This window comes from Sciurus vulgaris, assembly GCF_902686455.1.
Source record: "Sciurus vulgaris genome assembly, chromosome: 9".
Classification (NCBI taxonomy): Eukaryota; Metazoa; Chordata; class Mammalia; order Rodentia; family Sciuridae; genus Sciurus; species Sciurus vulgaris.
The window spans coordinates 107,170,499-107,188,364 of NC_136469.1; the positions used below are offsets into that span (position 1 = coordinate 107,170,499).

The 17,866-nt window shown below is 33.9% G+C and overlaps 1 protein-coding gene across 1 annotated transcript in view; it reads left to right on the top strand.

Moving 5' to 3' along the window:
* GABRA4 (gamma-aminobutyric acid type A receptor subunit alpha4) overlaps positions 1 to 17,866 on the top strand; it is a 68,835-nt gene that overhangs the window by 17,805 nt on the left and 33,164 nt on the right. Inside the window, exons 6-8 of the mRNA XM_079154079.1 lie at positions 1,261 to 1,404; positions 4,436 to 4,588; positions 10,675 to 10,934. Of these exons, the coding sequence (XP_079010205.1) occupies positions 1,261 to 1,404; positions 4,436 to 4,588; positions 10,675 to 10,934 (557 nt within the window). The remainder of the gene's footprint in view (positions 1 to 1,260; positions 1,405 to 4,435; positions 4,589 to 10,674; positions 10,935 to 17,866) is intronic.

Genomic DNA, 17,866 nt, shown 5'->3' on the forward strand with positions numbered 1-17,866 from the left:
CTTTGTATTATAATAATTTAAATTTTATACAAACTAGTTCTTGTCTAAAAAGGAAGTCTTTTCTGTCTTCCACCCCCTCTAATTCTCAGATAAAGCACTTTTCTGAGTGACCTGAACATAGTTGGTTCTCAGTCATGCTTTGTATAAAAGTAGAGAAATCATACACTAGTGACTGATGTTTTGGGACTGGGAATTTAAAAAGGAGGCACATCATACTTAGCAAGTAAGGGCCTTACATTTTCTGGAAAGAGAAAAAGCATGTTTAACTATGTTTACAATTCAGAGGAAAGAGAAAAACCAGGAAAGAAAAGGCTCTTGCTTAGCAAGATAGGATAGCTAAGAGAATACCTGATTTAAAACATCATCCATAGGACATCATGTACAGGGCTTTAAATATCTGACAAAGCGTGAGTATGCTTTAGCAGATAAATGCTGACATATTACAGGATAATGCTAAATGACACCACAGCCTCAGAGTGTGTTTTTCAAGGTTGCTTCTAAAGAGAATCTGTTTAGGTATGGACTCCTCTTGTAGAATTAAACAATTCCCTAAGACCTCCTGTGTTCTAGCCATTTTAGGAAGGTTTGGGGTGGGTGTGGGGAATAGCACATGATTCATTTTGGTTCTTTTGAACTTATTTGTGTGTGAGCCAAGCTATCTGTTCTGGGTAGACTGGTAAGCAAGCAGCTGGTCTCCATTTGCACTGAGCACCGAATAATAGAAAATGGGCTTAAATTGCTGCTGGGAAGAATTCGTTGAAGATAGAAGGGGAAATGTCCTGATTATAAGAGTTTAAAGGTAGTGGAACTGGTTGTGTAATTATATTCCCCGGAGAGCTTTACAAAGAGCATAGCCGGTTGTCACTGTAGAATGGTTCCCAAATAACATGGTATTACCCAGAGGCAGAGATGACCCCTGGAGACCTCATGACCAGTAGGATTTGTTTTTGTTTTGTTTTTTAGAAGCGGTTTCTGGTACATTTGAAAATGGCAGATGCATTAGGATGGAAGAAGTCAGTATTGGTTAAGCACTAGAAGAGAGAAGTATTTGGCATAGAAACAGTGAATCCTGCTGATTTTGGCTATTTTGTTTAATATGTATAGATTTCTAAATTGCAAGCATGTTTGAGTAAATCGAGTTGAGTGAACATTGTTTTCATTTACCCCATCTTTTTTGAGCACGTTGTGTTTTAAAGTGTTGACCATCAATGCTGATAAAGGAGAACCCTGGCGGTAACCACATTGCCTGCTCTCATTCAGATGCATATCCAAAGAGTGAGATGATCTACACGTGGACAAAGGGTCCTGAGAAATCAGTGGAAGTGCCAAAGGAGTCTTCCAGCTTAGTTCAGTATGACCTGATTGGGCAAACTGTATCAAGTGAGACTATCAAATCCATTACAGGTGAGATGTTTGATAGTTGCAGCCAATATGGTGTGTGGCATCAGCAGTATACTTTTTTCCTGGCTTCATTGAAATATGTAGTGTTTTCAGGAGAACAACAAAAAGTTTCCAGAAATAGAGTTGATGCATAAACCATAACTCAGAATTTCTTTATTTATATTTATAAACTTATTTCAGTTTAAAATAAATTCTGAGTTGGTGAAATGTGAGAAGTGAGTTGGTTTCTTATTCAGAAACAAAAAATCAGTAATCAAGTATGTTAAAACTATTTTCAACAAAATTATGAGACAAAACCTGCTATGTTGGTGCTTTTCAAAATCTCTTTTTTTATGTTGTCCAAGTTTATTATGCCACCCTCCCCCTTTTTTCTCAAAGTAAAAGCAAAATCTAAAGATTAATTTCAAAGCATATTAAAGACAGAAATTAGAATTGTCACTCAAGTGGATGGATGTCTATTATTGATGATTCTTTGTCTTTGGAATATGAATGGAAAGATTGTAGGATTTAGTCCTTATCTTATTTAATGGGGAAGAAGCAATAAGATTATTGCTTATTCTAAAACTCTTCCTTATTAAATACACATATAAAGGGACAATGTTTTAGTTGGTGTCTAGTCCAATTTTGTTCTGCTGTAATAAAATATCATGAACTGGATAGTTATAAAGAACAGAAATTTTTTTCTCACAGTTCTGGAAGCTGAGATGTTCATGGTTAAAGTACCATCAGATTCAGTGTCAGGTGAGAGCTTATTTCCTAGTTCATAGAATAGTATCTTCTTTCCTCACAAGAAGAGAGCAGGGGACTCACATCAAGAACTTCTTTTATAAAGGCAGTGATCCCATTCATGAGTCCCACCTTCATGATCCCAAAGCATCACACTCCTAATATCACCTCATTGATGATTAATTAGGTTTTAATATAAGAATTTGGGGGAAATGAATATTCAGGCCATAGCCACAGTTAAAATTCATTCAGCAGCTCCATCTTCCAGGCTCCTGAATTCTTTCCCTATATTGATTCATTTATTTCTCTTAACCACCTCATAAAGTGAATACTATCACCAACTTCATTTTACTAATGAGGAATATATAAATACAATGTATTTAAGTAACTCGTTTGAGTCATACAGATATTAAATGGCAAAACCAAAATTCAACACAGGCATTCTGGGTTCCAAAAACTTCAAAATGTTGTGAATGTCAGATCAGGATGTTAAAATTGGATTAGTAGAAAATGAATGGTTATCATCAGATCTAGAACAAAGTTGTGAAATGATGATGTATTTTTTGTTTTGTTTTGTTTTAAGAAGATAATAAAGCAGTGATGTGAAGGCATGAAGACTCCAAAATGGTCAAAATCGTACAGGCAGGAGTGGAATAGTGGTTGCCAGGGCCTGGGGGGAAGGTGAAATCCCCATGACTTTATCTTCCCAACCCTTGTCATGACTATCTTTTTGGGGACACCCTCTTACACATCAATTATGAAACTATACAGTGGCCTTCCATTATGGCAGTTTGCCCCTTGTCTGTCCAGGAAAAAGCTTTTTTTTAAAGATATTCATGTTCTAATCTGAATGTCAAAGGGTGCAAAATTTCAGTTGCACAAGATATTAAATGCTAGAGATTACCTGTATAGCGTAGTACCTGTAATCAATAATACTGTGTTAAGTACTTAAGAATTTGCTAAGAGAATACACATTAAAAGTTCTTTTCACACACACATACACACAAACATAATGAATAAGATGATGGAAAGAAACGTTTGAAGATGGTGGATAGTTTTGTGAAAGATTATGGTGATAGTTTTATGGATGTATACTTATTTCCTAACTAATCAGTCACATATAGTAAATCTATACAGAGTTTTGCATGCCAAACATACCTCAATAAAATGGTTTAAAAATTAAAAATTAAAATGGAATGGATATAATTGGTTATGGAAAAATAAAATCATTGTATGACCTCATGCTAAAAAAAAAGGTATTTGGCCTACTATCTATGAAAACTGCTTTGGGTATATCACACACTGCTATGAAATCAGTGGTACTACTTCTCTTCTAGATTCCCATGACCTTCATCTTCCCAATACTTGTTCTGACTGTCATTTTGGGGTCACCCTCTTCACATCAATTGTAAAGCTATACAGTAGCCTTCCGTCAGGATACTTTCCTCTTATCTGTACAGGAAACAAATTTTAAAAGATCTTCATGTTCTAATCTGCACCGGAATTTAAAACACATCTGTGGAGATGTGAGATTTCTGAACCTTGGACTTACAGTCTGTGAATAGACTACTGCTTCCTAAATAACTTCCTTAATGTGTCCTTTCAGATGTGATGGTAAAAATATTCCTCAACAGCTACTAGAAATGTTAGGGTATGTTTCAGTTATTAGTTTTTTAGGTTATGTTTCTGTGCTATATGTCTGTTTACATTTGTAACATTTAGATATACAGTTCTTTCCTAAAATCAAGGCAACCTTTCCCTAAGATTGTATGTGTATATGTGTATGAAATACACATAAATGGAATATGTATATATATTTGTATATTGTATATATGAATGAAATCTATATATTTCATTTCTGTCCAAAATTAGCTTTATATTTATTTGTGTGTGTGTGTGTGTGTGTGTGTGTGTGTGTGTGTGTGTGTTTCCATTTCTTTTCCTAGTGGGTTTTTGTAAAGTTGGGTCTAAATTCTGCTGTCAAAAAATGGTGAAAATGAAAGGTAATTGCTTTAGCCATAATAGGTCTTCAAAATAGAAAGCATTGCAAAAACTTTTAAGAAGTTATAGCCCAATTTAGTAAATTACTTAAGCTCTACACAAAATAAAGTATTTTTCTGAATAATGATCTTCAGTATCATCCATCCTCCTGCCATGAGGAAACTTTGTACTTCTTGTTTGTATCATGCACAAAGATAATTTATTTGCTCAGAGTACTGTTTGTTAGTCTGAAATACAATCATGAAACCATTGAATAATTACCTGCAGAATCAATAATGTGGTTTTTTTTTTCACGTTTTCTTGGCAGGTGAATACATTGTCATGACAGTTTACTTCCACCTAAGACGGAAGATGGGATATTTTATGATTCAGACTTACATTCCATGCATAATGACAGTGATTCTTTCTCAAGTTTCGTTCTGGATAAATAAGGAATCAGTTCCAGCGAGGACTGTATTTGGTAAGCGCAATTCATTTCTAGGATGTTTTTGTCTACATTATATAATGTTCACGATTTATAAGAAATATGAATAACTGTCTAAGAAAATTATAAACATGAATATATCAAGCTTTACTGAATACAGAATCACATAAGCTTTTATTTTTATCTAGCCAATACAAAGTAATAATGCTTGAGGAGATACGGGTAGTCTGTCACTTCCTCTGGGGCCAGAATGGATTTCCCTTGTTGAGAACCAGTCAGGTAAAGATGAGCTGTAGACTGCATATAATTTCACTTTTGGTAATATTCTTGGGCTCCTAGCATAATGCTGTGTAATTGAATTAAAATTATATCTAGGTGTTAAAATGAAATGCACTAAGAGCTTAAAATAAAACAAATAAAAGTCATGGTTGAATGAATATGAAAGCCTTAGAATAACTTAGCTTTTAATGAAGAGGAACAAAATGCAATTGGTTTACATTCATTGAACCGGAGGGTATTATATTCTGAGTTTATAAGCTCATTATTATATTCTATCTACATAACCTTTTTGTGTGAACCAGTATTTTTTTCTTTTAATTGTGGTCTCCTTCATATAATGTTCTAAACCATATAAAGTCCAGAACATGTGCACTTAAAGATTTTTGTAACTATTAATACATCTTTTACAGATCAGTCATGCTTTTACATCACAAAAAGATTTGTAATTATAACTATTTAATTTTTATCTTTCTCTATTATTTCTGCATTTATTGTGAGCTAAAGCATTCAGTGGTGGGATAAGAAGGAAAATGATCAGAATGCCTCTGGAAAAGATATAGTCCTCAAAAGAGATGAAGGTTTCCCTTTGCTTTTCTGTTTAGAAGCATCAAAGCCATGTGCAAGGTTTCTTCTCAAACAATAGCTGAAGAGATGATGATAAGAATTGGAGGAAGAGGAAACCTTTCATTCTACTTCTTTATTCTTTTAGAGAACTGCTGATAATGGTGTTTTAGTATCCTCGATGGACCTGAAATATTCTAGCAGAGGTATTTCCTCCATAGACAACCACCTCTTTTTAATCTTAGGCTCACCTAAGAGAGTATTTGTGTGTCAGTGGAGAAACTCATACCAATATGGAAGCAGGATATGATCTCAGCAAGACAGTGAGGAAGTATAATATCAGTACCTACTTCACAGAGTTATGAATGTTCAATTAATGAATAATTTCATACATTCTATGTATGAAAAAAATTTTAACTACTAAATATAGGTATGAAAATGAAAGAGATAAAACAACATATCTTAATATTGAATGCTAAGAGATCAGGGTTTAAAACCCAAATCTGCCACTTACCTTTTGGGTTCAGAAAATTGTGTTAAAACATCTCTCCCTCATAGACTTAGAGGGGATTTAAAGAGTTAAGAATAGTACTCAGTGCAGGACATCTGGAGTACTTTTTATATGTTAGTTACACTTTCCCATCCTCTCTTGCATAAGGGAGATTAATTTTTTTTTAGAATTGATTGTACTAGTTTTTTAAAGAAAATATCTGTATTTCTAGTGTGTACTACCAGGCATTCTGAAGTTCTTGGGTCTTCATACAGTATGTTCAGAGGCAGCCTGACTGTGCAGGAACTTTCTGCAGAGGCTAAGCACTAGATTCAAGTCCCTTAACTAATCCTACTACAAGAAAATTAATAATTCAGGACCTATACTCATTAATAAATTTAAAATCTTGTTTCTATGTTTCTATTAGGCTTTACAATTAAGGAAAGCAATTGTATGCATATTATCATACTACTTTTTATGGTTTTAAAGAACTAGAAAGAACATGAACAAAAATTACTATTTGCGATGAAGAGGTGACAGTATCAGAAGTATAGACTTGGGTTCTAACCCCAGGGTCTATCACTTACTGGCTATGAACTTTCAGTGAGTTACTATTGTCTGTTTCCTCATATGTTAAAAATGGACAAATGACTGTACTTACCTCATAGGGATGCTGTGAGGATTAAATAAGTTTGAATAAGGCATTTGAAATAATTCCTAACACACAATTTATATGGTTTAAATGTTGTTTATTAGAGTGACATTCCACATTGCCCTCTCTCTTGCTTGATTGGTTGATATACGTGGCTTTCTTTTTTTATTGACTGTAAAACCATCAGCTACTATCCTGTTTCCTTTGTCCCCAGATAGTAGAAATCCCCAGTGGTGGAGGGAGGAATAGCATTGTTTACAGCCATACTCAGTGTTTTCTATCTGAATATAATATTACAAGGAAACTGTGGTATGTAATGAAGGGATTAATATTACTAGTACCAGTGATGAAAAGATTTGCCATATACAATTGGGATTATCTGTTTTAACCTTCACAATCATTCAGTAAGGTGGGTATTGCTAATTTTTAGAGATAAGGAAAATAGCTTTAATATATTAAGAAGCTTGTATCAGTTTGCATAATTATAAGTGGTGGACCCAAGACATTCCTCTCTATTCCCAGTAGTGAGTAGGACTTTTCATTTGAAATTTGTCCCTGTTTGTGCCTTGTATCAAAATACTCCTTTTGATTGATCAAGAAAATTATGCCAATAATTACATCTTCAAAGACCTAAGGTACATCAGGGTGGTAATTATGACTGTTCAGTGAAGATTTAGAATGGCATTTTCCTAGGGAAGTAAAGCTGTAAATATTTGGGGGTATAACCAATCTATTTCATATGAGATTTAAGTGAACATTAATTCTAGGCTAGTATTTTTCTTCCTTAAGTCTCATTTCCCTCTTCACTCATAAGGAGAGGATTTGCTGGGTCAGAGTTGTCATTTAAGACCATGCAAAACCAAATCCCAAACGATCAGCAGAAACCTGAGAAGCAGAACATGCTAAATTCTTTATAAAGGACTTCTATCTCCAAACTTGTATGACTCCTTAAGTTTTCTAATTATTCCAGTGTGGTAAAACATTAAACACAAGTAAATGCCAGCTGGCATATCTAAATCATTGCTATTTCATTTTCTAGGAATGGCCAGCCAAAATTTCACTCTTGTGTACGGTCTTACATATCCTTTCTCAACTCCTGGGCCAGCCAATATGGTGCATATTCAGCCTTCTAAATGCAAGGACTGGCATCGGTACTTGAACGTATCAAAAAAATCATGGCTGTGAAAAGTCAGCAAGGCATTTACAACGAATGTACTGTCTTTCTAGATGCAAAGGAACTGTGAATTCTTAACTGAAGGACTGGTTTCTGTTTGCTGTTCTACTGGTGTTTTTTTAGTCAAATGCTCTACCTAAAGCCAGAGATGCAAGTGCTTTCTTTATATTTGAACTCCTGGTGGAAAGAACTTTTTAATGTCTAAAGAGATGGCGACCTTTAAACATTTAGCCCACTTTTTATGCCAACTAATTTCAAAATTTTGCCAACAGTCTTAAAATAGGAACTATAATACTTGGAGGGCTATTGCATAAACTTGAAAATCAAGCTGATACAAAACACTGAAATAGAAAAGAAAAGCAGCCACATACCCAGCCTTCTTTTTTTTTTTTTTTTTTGGTTATTGGTACCACAGCATCATTTATGTCATGAGCCTGTTAATCTGTCCTCTTCTAAAGAATTGGATGAAATTTTTGGATTCTTACCTCAATAAATGTCGTAGTCTTCTATTTACTCAATATTAGGAAGGGAATTTTTTCACATGACAGAGAACATGAGGACCACCACTTCTGAGCCTTAGGAGAAATTATTCTATGTAAATAAAGTTGAAGAAGCACAGGGAGTCTTAGGTTCTTTTTTATTTGAATGTGAATTTCCTTTCTGGTTATCACATTAGGGTCTCTATAGAATTTTCTAAGTACTGAGTAGTAGTCTTATTTAGATTATACTCATATTTTATTTCCACGTGCTTTCATCATCATTTCTATCACATTAGAAGAAACATTACTGCTCACATATCTCAGAAAGTTGGAGAGCAGTTTTGCATTCCAGTAGTCCATTGCATTTACATCAGATGGATGAGAAGAAACATTTTCAATTTATCTTTAAACTTTGAGGTTAAAAGTTTCTCAAAGTTATTTTAGGATTTATTCCTAGAGCTTACAGCCAGCATTAGAATGCTGTCATTTTTCTGAGACTGAAAATGGGAACTTAATTGTTTGAAAGTCTCTTTCAGAAACAAAGACCAAGAAATTCATGATCTTTTATTGTTAAATATATGTAGATATATTTGAATAAACTTATTTGAGCATTTATTTTGGGCTCTCGAAATGCTATAAAATCACAAAATATTCCATATGAGGGAATACGATCATATTCTCAAATTTCTTTCTCTGTATAGTTTATAGAATGTTTTTGAAAGATCTGTAGCTCATATGCTGCATGGTTGCTCCACGATTTCATGTCCTAAGCATTGAATATTTAAAAGGAGACTGAAAATCAAAGAAAATGGATTGGTGAGGAATTGGAAAAATGGGTTTTTATTTACTATGTATTTACCCTGTGCCTGGCACTAGGTGGAATATTATGTTAATCCCTAATGCTGTATTCAATGTGTTTGCCCTCAATAAGAGCAATAAAGTAGGAAACAAGGTTTACATATGTGGAACAGTAAGGGAATAGCATAAGGCAGGGCATAATTAAGTGCTTAGTCAAAAAGCCAGTATTGTCTCCCCTCAATCAAATATGGCTATCCTTTTATTGTCACACTGGTTCGCTATGTCTTCATTTGAGCGTGCATTATTTGCCTTTCAGCTGGGGTCTGCCATGGATTGGAATATACAGTTTAGATGCCTGCATCACTGTTGTCATCATTGCCATCACCACCACCATCATCATCATCCCTGGACACCTGGGTGTGTCAACTTTAGGACCTTCATAGGCATTGTGTAGAATAAGTTCAGATGGATGTAGTGAATCCTAACAGGATTTTCTGGGCTTAACTAGAAACATGGATTAGATAGACATAGATAGAAAAGGGGACAACTGTGGAAATGTTAGTATTCTTGAATAATGTATTGCTATATAGTACCAGTGGCAAGTGCAATTTTTCTCCTGAGCATGGTGGTCTACCTTGTCTGTAGGCTGAAGAGGATGTCTTCCGGGAGGTGATATTTCAGAAGCCTATTGATGGAAGAGAAATACCTCTGTTCTTGTTGCAGATATTTCCTGCCAACTATAAACAGAGAATAATGAGCACCCAAGATGTTTTAGAGGTCAAATTGCTCTAGAAACCTATTTGTATAGGACTATACTTTTATAATTTTAGTAAATTAGGTTCCTGAATAACTGGTAAATTTATTATTTTAATTTCATAGTTAATATTCAGTTGAAAACAAAGATATATATCATTTGTGCTTTTTCTGGCAGCAATTCTCAATAGCAGTGGATCATTTCTTACCTAGGAAATTCTGATGCTCCCATTTAGGAGTTTATTGTTCTCAATGTTCCATGCCTGGTGGAGAGTCACTGCTTAAATAAATCACTCTCTTGCTAGGTGTATGTGTTGATTCCATAAGTATATTGTCTCAGATTCCAATAGCAATTCACTGTGTGCTATATCCTTTACATACTTTTAATTTTTATAGCAAATTCAGTAGGTATCAATGAACTCATTTTGTCCTAGCTTCCTAGATATCATATTTGCCGAATGTCCTGTGTATAGGATGGCTTATATATGTAAAAGATGTGCTATTACCCCAGTGTCCTATTTATAGGACAATCTATTTTCATTCTTAAAAATAATAAAGAATATATAAGCTCTAGACTGTGATTTCCAACCAATTTTAATCCACCTGTGTCAATTTTATTGAAATATTTGCAGAATTGAAAACTTGGGACATAATATGGGTTCCAATCACATTGAGCAAATGATTAGAAGGGCCAGGAATTGAATCATATATGTTTCTCATTCCAAGCCTGTGCTAATTTCATTGAACCACTAGGACTCCAATCCTTTGTCAGCAATGGTATTGTATGAGATGTTCTTAACCTTGTTCCTCTTAATTCTTTTTTGTTTATTTTGTGTAGAAATAACAGCAAGGTGTTTTGTCTCTTTGTTTTTTTTTTTTTTTCCTTCTTTTTCTTTCTTTCTTTTTTTTTTTTTTTTTTTTTTTCTTGCCTTAAAGGAATAACCACGGTCCTCACTATGACCACACTAAGCATCAGTGCAAGGCATTCTTTGCCCAAAGTGTCCTACGCTACTGCCATGGATTGGTTCATAGCTGTCTGCTTTGCTTTTGTATTTTCGGCCCTTATTGAGTTTGCTGCTGTCAATTATTTCACCAATATTCAAATGCAGAAAGCCAAAAAGAAGACATCTAAACCTCTTGCAGAAATTCCACCTGCTCCAGTACCAAGAGAAAAGCATCCTGAAGTACCTCTGCAGGTATTTGATTTAATCTCCTTCAGCCTATGTTTTTAGCTCCTTGGTCAAATTTGTGTCAGAACTTGAAATTTGAGTGTCGATTTCTAAGTAACTTAAAAGTCCCGGAAAATATAAAAGTTATTTATGAATTCAAACTTTAAAACAGATTAATAGCTTAAAAATTAACCAGCTCTGTATGAGGTAGACATACTTGATGCTACTTTTTGTTTGAAAGTTCCCTTCAGAATGAAAAGTTTTTCACAGAAAGGGGCAAAACGACATATGTACTATTGTGAGTAACTTGTGAAGCTCTTTGAGTTGGTTGCAAAGGCATTTTAGTGGAGTTCATTGCACAAAGTAAAGTAATGGCTTGTAATGTGACCCCACACGAGAACTATCACATGGCGTTGGGAGGGACCTGTTTCCTGGTATTAAGTAAGAAAACAAAGCCAACAAACAGAAGACCCATAATTGTGGTTGATGTACATCCATAATTCAGAATTTTTGCTCTAATGGGATATATCTAATAGAATGTGGAAAGCCTAATAAGAACTACTGTAATTTATATTTGACTCATCAGGATTCTGTGATTTAAAAAAAAAATGATCATGGTCTTTTTCTACATAGTCTCTAATTATATAAAAGCAGCAAGATCTTCATAAAACAAGAAATCAAATGGGCATCCTCTCTTTTTCTTTCTGTTCCTCATCCCCCTCCCCCACTGCTCTGTGCTCTCTCTCTCCTTCTCTTTCACTTTGAATCCACTTACCTTTCTCAAATGAACAACCAAATGTCTGTAGTCACCTATGCACAGTGTACTCTAGTTGCCACAAATGATCATCTAAAAATCCTTTGAACTGAATATGCCAAAATCAAATCATCAACTTTATTCTCTTCAAATGACAGCTCAGTCCTTTCTTCTTTCATTCATTCGCCCACTCATTCAACAAATATATATTTAATGCCAGCCGTGGACCCAATTCTGTTTAAGAGTCTAAGAATCATTAATGTATCAAAATATCCCAACATATACCCTACAGAATGGAGTTTATGTTTATTTGTGTGAGTTGAGAAAGGGAGGCAATTAAAAAAATAGTAAAATAGGTAGTGTGTTAGATATAGATAGTGCTATAATAGCAGGACAGCACTAAAAGTCAGGAAGTATGGGTGCAGAGTGAGAAGGCTGGCATTCAGCGCTCAGAGAGGAGAGGACGGTTGAACAAGTGAGGTTAGGTGTCCACCCTGGCAGGGATTAACTGGTCAGGGTCCTGAAGTTGATAGCTCTGCTCCTACAGGGCTCTGGATTCTGGGTCTCTCAGAGTGGCATTGAAGCAGATAGGAAAATGAATGCCTTTCCACCAAGTTTAAATAGCTTACCTTTTCTTCTAAGTGAATCCATAATCAAAATTTTTCAAAATTATCAGAATGCATTTCATATACTATTTTCAGTTTAAAAGTACTGATGGAGTATGAAGTTTTATTTTCTTTCCTGTTCATAGGAAACTTACTGCCTCTTTGCCTTTTATTGTTATTTCATTTTGTTTTGTTGTGTTGAAGCTCTGGCCAAAGAATCCTATTTATAGCTTCTTTAAAAGCATGATGCCTTTGATTTATTTTTTATGGTTTCTGTTTACTTATTATTGATTCAAGATTTTATTTTAATTCCATTATTCTTCAAGTTAATTGTTATGCTTTTTTAGCTTCTTGAGTTTGCTTTTTCCTAATTTATTTTCACTGTTTCTTTTACTGCAGTAAGATTTTCTTTGCCTACAACTCTGGCAATAATCAATTTCCATACTATGATACTATATTTGTTAAATATTCTGTAATTATGTTGTTGCTTTACTTTTTGAGCTCAGAATTATTTGCGGATAATATCAACATTTCCAAGTGAGTTTTTTCATTTACTTAGCTTTGTTGTTAATTTTTTGTTGTGTTGCATATGTTCTGAAATATTGCATATGCAGATTTGAAAGTTAAAACATTTTCATTGTGCCCTAAGTCATGCTAAAAATTTATAAGTCCTTAAATCTAAAGGACTTTTTAGTTGTCATATCAATTTTACTTAAAGCACTATTTTTCACTTTTAATAAGTCACTTCTAGTCTTCAGTTTTTCAAATGCCAAGAAATACATGAAAAATTCTCTCATGAACTCTTATGTTTTGAGATTGCATTGACTTTTTTGCATGTGAACTGTTTTTGTTTTGCTATGACATCCAAAATTTAATGATTCACAACTGCTGTGTTTCCCTATCGGTCCATGAATACATCAAAAACACGTTATATTTTTCTCTCATATAATACCTTTCCTCTCAAAGTCAGTTTGGTCTGATTTTAATTTTTAAAATTTGCTTTCTATCTTTCTTCTCCTTATCCCCCTCCTCCTCTTCCCTTTCCCTCCTCCCCATCTTCCTTCTGCTCTTTTTTTGTGGCGCTATGGATTGAACCCAGGGCCTTGGTCATGCTAGGCAAGCACTCTATCACTGGGTGACATCTCCAGACCTGATTTTACATTTTTTTATTTCACTCTTTTGTAATATTAACCTTTTATATTTTTTGTTATGTTTTTATTGTTAAAGTTTTCCTTATTCTTATTTTCCCTTACGCATTTTCCCTTACATATTCTGGAGGCTACATGTCCTATTTTCATATGACTAGTGGTTAAAATTAAGTTTTAAAACAATGTATTTGAACTTGTGAATTTCTAATAATGTGAAATTATAAAATCTACTGACTGCCCCATGTAAATATCAACTCCTCCAACCTTAGGATTCCTCTAGTTCTAAAGCTTCTAGGTTTAGAATTGTATTTTTATGTGTAAATGTATAAACATCTGTGTTTATAAGGAATAGAAATAGTTCCCTTTTCATTTTTTCAAACTGATGAGACTTATTACACTGGTGATATGGTGAAACATTACAAATATTTAAAAATATCACTTGTAATCAGAATAAAACTATTCTGCAGAATTTCTAAAGGTGTGAAAAGAAACCAATAATCTTCATTTGCTCCCTGAAGCATATCTCTTAACTACAGCAATTGCCATAACTAGTAAATGCTTGATTGAGCTCATCTGACTGGCTAAGTTCATTCTGATTAAGTAGTTCCTTTCTGCAGCATGGTGCACATTCTGCATGCACATGGCATATCCAAGGTCAAGAAGATGAGATGTATTTGTGAAGGGCATAGAGTCATAACATTTATGCATTGGGAAAGACTTTAAAACTAGTCAAAATACTAATCATATGCCTCATGTCCTCTACATTGTGTGACTTTGTATGTGTTAGGGCAATTTACTTGATGAATATCTGTGTTCTAATTACAGTGATTAATGGGTTGGCCCACCTAACTTCCTGAGTCCAGCTCCTTTTCAGAGAACAGCTGGCTTTAGAGTGTCAGTTGCCATTGAATGGCTTTAGTATCAAGTTCAGATTGGAAGGTTGAGAACACATTAAACATAAGGGGGAGACTATGAGAAAGATAGATAAACAGGGAAGAAGAAATCAAGAAGGGAAGTTGGTTAAGAGCAAAAGTTTTCAACATATTATGGGAAAGAAATATTCTAAGAATCTGCTAAGGTTTGGAATTTCAGTAGAGACTCTAATCAGACTGCTAAAATTTGCTTATTCAAATGTGTGTTCCACTGTGTACCACTATTTGCTTATTTGAATGATGCTGACTTTGCTTAAAATGTGTTTGAGCCCCTCATTTGGAATTGACTTCAGAGTTTAATGATATTTAGTCATTCAGTAGTCCTTTGGGAAGCTCAGTAGTGGTTTGATTCATTGTCACCATATGTGACCTATGGACTGTTAATGACCTAGCAGAGGCTTATGGTGGCTGTTTCTATTCTCTGGGAATTGGAAGCTTATGGTTTATGGAATATTCATGAAACAGGAGAAAGGGCCAATTGGCAGAATGTAAGAACAGCTATCAGTAGCTTGAGTTATGTCTTTGGGTTTCTCAGGAGGCAGGGCAGATGTTTTGTATCTGCTCATTGTTATCTTAGTTCTGCCTTTAACTTTATCAATCTAATACTTAAATTGAACTCCATTCTTATGGCTTTATTCTTCCAAACCCTTACTACTTCTTAAAGTACTTACTCTTCCATTGATGGAGTTGATTTGGATGAACAGAATGGTTTGAAAAGTGAGTAACTATAGAATATAAAAAGAACGCTTTCTTAATAAAATCACATTGTAAAAAAATATTTGAAAATGTATTCTTTATAATTTTTTGGCCACAAAGTATGCAAAAAGCCAGTGATATTATTAATTGAACTCTTACTTTGTGTCAGATACTATGTGATATGCTTTACATGTGTTACTTAATTCTAGCTGACAATGTCCTTTACAGATGAAGAAACTGAGGTCTGTAGTTATTAAGTAATTTGTCCATGATAATACAGCTAGAAAATAAAACTTATATTACAATGAATTCAGCTGTGTCTGATTGCAGAGCTTGTTTTCCCAAACTCTATAGCATTTGACTGATGATATGTCTAAAAGAATAGATATTAGAATGCAGGTGTGTGTATATATATATATATATATATATATATATATATATGTATATTTGGTACATATATGAACAGATATAGATAGATAATGATCAGCCCGATACTGGGTCTTTTTGTCCATGTTCCTATGAATAATGAATAATAATAATTTCTTAATGTTTTCATCTGACGATAATAGGAACTTTCACAGGCACTTTATTTATAATTTAATTCTAATAATGTATAAAATATGTCCTCTTTTCATTCATGTTTTGCCAGTATGGAAATTATTAATTAAGAATTAAATAATTTGCCCAAGGTCTTCTGTCTTGTAAGTGAACCCCATACTTTTCAGTCTCAAACCCTAATGACTGATTAGACATGTTGGGTGAGGGATATGGAAGATGAAATAGATGGTGGTGGCATCATTCACTAGGTCGGGAAGAAAAATGAAGTACATTTGATGAAGAAGCTGATTAGTTCAACTTTTGGAAAGGGAGATTTCAAAAGCCATACATTTCCTCCTTTACCACAATGGTGGTAAGTTTCCTTTTTCAAATTACATGTACATATTTCTGTAATGCCTGTATCTCCTTTTCCATCTATTTAAATTCTTTTTCTCTTTATTTTTATTTCATTGTAGATATCCTGCATGGCCTTTTTCATTTCAAAGTGTTCATAGATTCTTATAAGGCTATGTGCAAAAAATAAAGATCTGTTTCCTCTGCTTTTAGTCTTTAAGATGACATAAAAAAGAATATATAAATAATTCAAGGTATACCTTACATTCCGTAATTCAAGGGCCCTCTTAAGAATCTCCTTTTTTACTATCCTCTTTTCAAAGTCAAACACTAGTCTTATTTTCCATATGGTGTTCTTTTCTGAGTGAGCTCCAGAATATCAAGGACATGGTCTCAAAGCTCCACATCTATAATGTGGAACAATAATAGAACCTTCTAGAAAGACTTAGAGTGAGGATTTCATTGCATCATGCATGTAAAGTACACAGTATAGTACTTACTGCCAAGTAAATGCACCCATGATTATTACTGTCCTTAATTTCATTAAATATTTTCGACATTTAAAGTATTCATGACCTCATTTGTCACTTTATAATATTCTCTCATATTTCCCTCAAATTGTTTCATATGTGAATGCTGTATTTGCCTACCTAGGCCATGAGTTGGTTAGTAAAGTGGATTATGATTTCATTTTATTTTCCCACATACTATACATACAGCACATGCTATAGTTTTTAGCAGTAACAGTTGTCTATTGATTGATTAGGGATCAACTATGGGAATCAGACAATAGGAAATGTGATACCTCTGAAAACCAGCATATTTGTCTCTAAGTTTCAAAAACATGTATTTTTATATAAAATTCATTTTTTTGCAAATAAATGTGAACATAAGGCAGATGTTAAGTAATGAGTTACAACTCAATCACTATAAGCTTTTAGAATAGCAATCATTTGTAGCCTTCTTTTTTTATCCTTACTATTTTATTTTTATTGTTACATAATAATCGTACATATTTATGTGGTGCAATATGATGTTTCATTTCACATATACATTGTATATGGATCAGGTCTGAGGCACACTTGTCGACAGTTGGAGTTAGCTAGCAGGCAGCAATAGAGAACTAAGGATACTGAAAATAAAGCAAAATGAATAACATGGACAAACTACACATGTAGCTGTGCATTATAAAAAAAGATCATTTTTATTGTATTTTGATCATCTTAGTCATACCACTTTCACAGATTAAATACTAAATACAATGATTTTCCAGCAAGCTCCACTCCATTCCTGAAGGGGGATGGACTAGGTCAGTTTCAGATTTTCATTTCCATCATTCTCAAAACTCCTCTTAGAAATGCTAGTCTTTAAATAGTTTAAGATAACATGCAAAAAAAAAATGATTTTTCCATTGGTTCCTATTTCTTTCATTTCTTAACTTACTTTATAGTCTTTTTTCTTGGCAGTTTGAAAAAGGACATGAAGCAGTACTGACAGTTCATTTGACATTTAGGTGTGCTTGTGACAGAAGTTTAATGACATTCTTTAAATCTTATATAAATAAGTGCCTCCCCAAACTCATACCTTTTTAAGTACAGAATGTTCTGTAGTTAGTAATGCTCTTTAGGCAGTGAGTGATTGTTTAATTGCACAATTATTAAACTGTATGATTTAAGTGTCACGAATACCAATTATGTTTCATCTTCAATCATGTTTTTATGTTAGTTTTGTTATTTTTTGAGGTGCACAGATATGATATGCTAATGCATGACAGCAAATCTCAGCTAGACAGTATACAAGCATCTACCAAGCAGCTATTGTGCACCCGCAAGGCACTGAGGATTCAAAGAAGACACAATGTATTAATTTAGTGACAGAGATAGGCTATTAATTTTGTGAATGACTATATTTAGTATATAAAAGTATGGTCCAA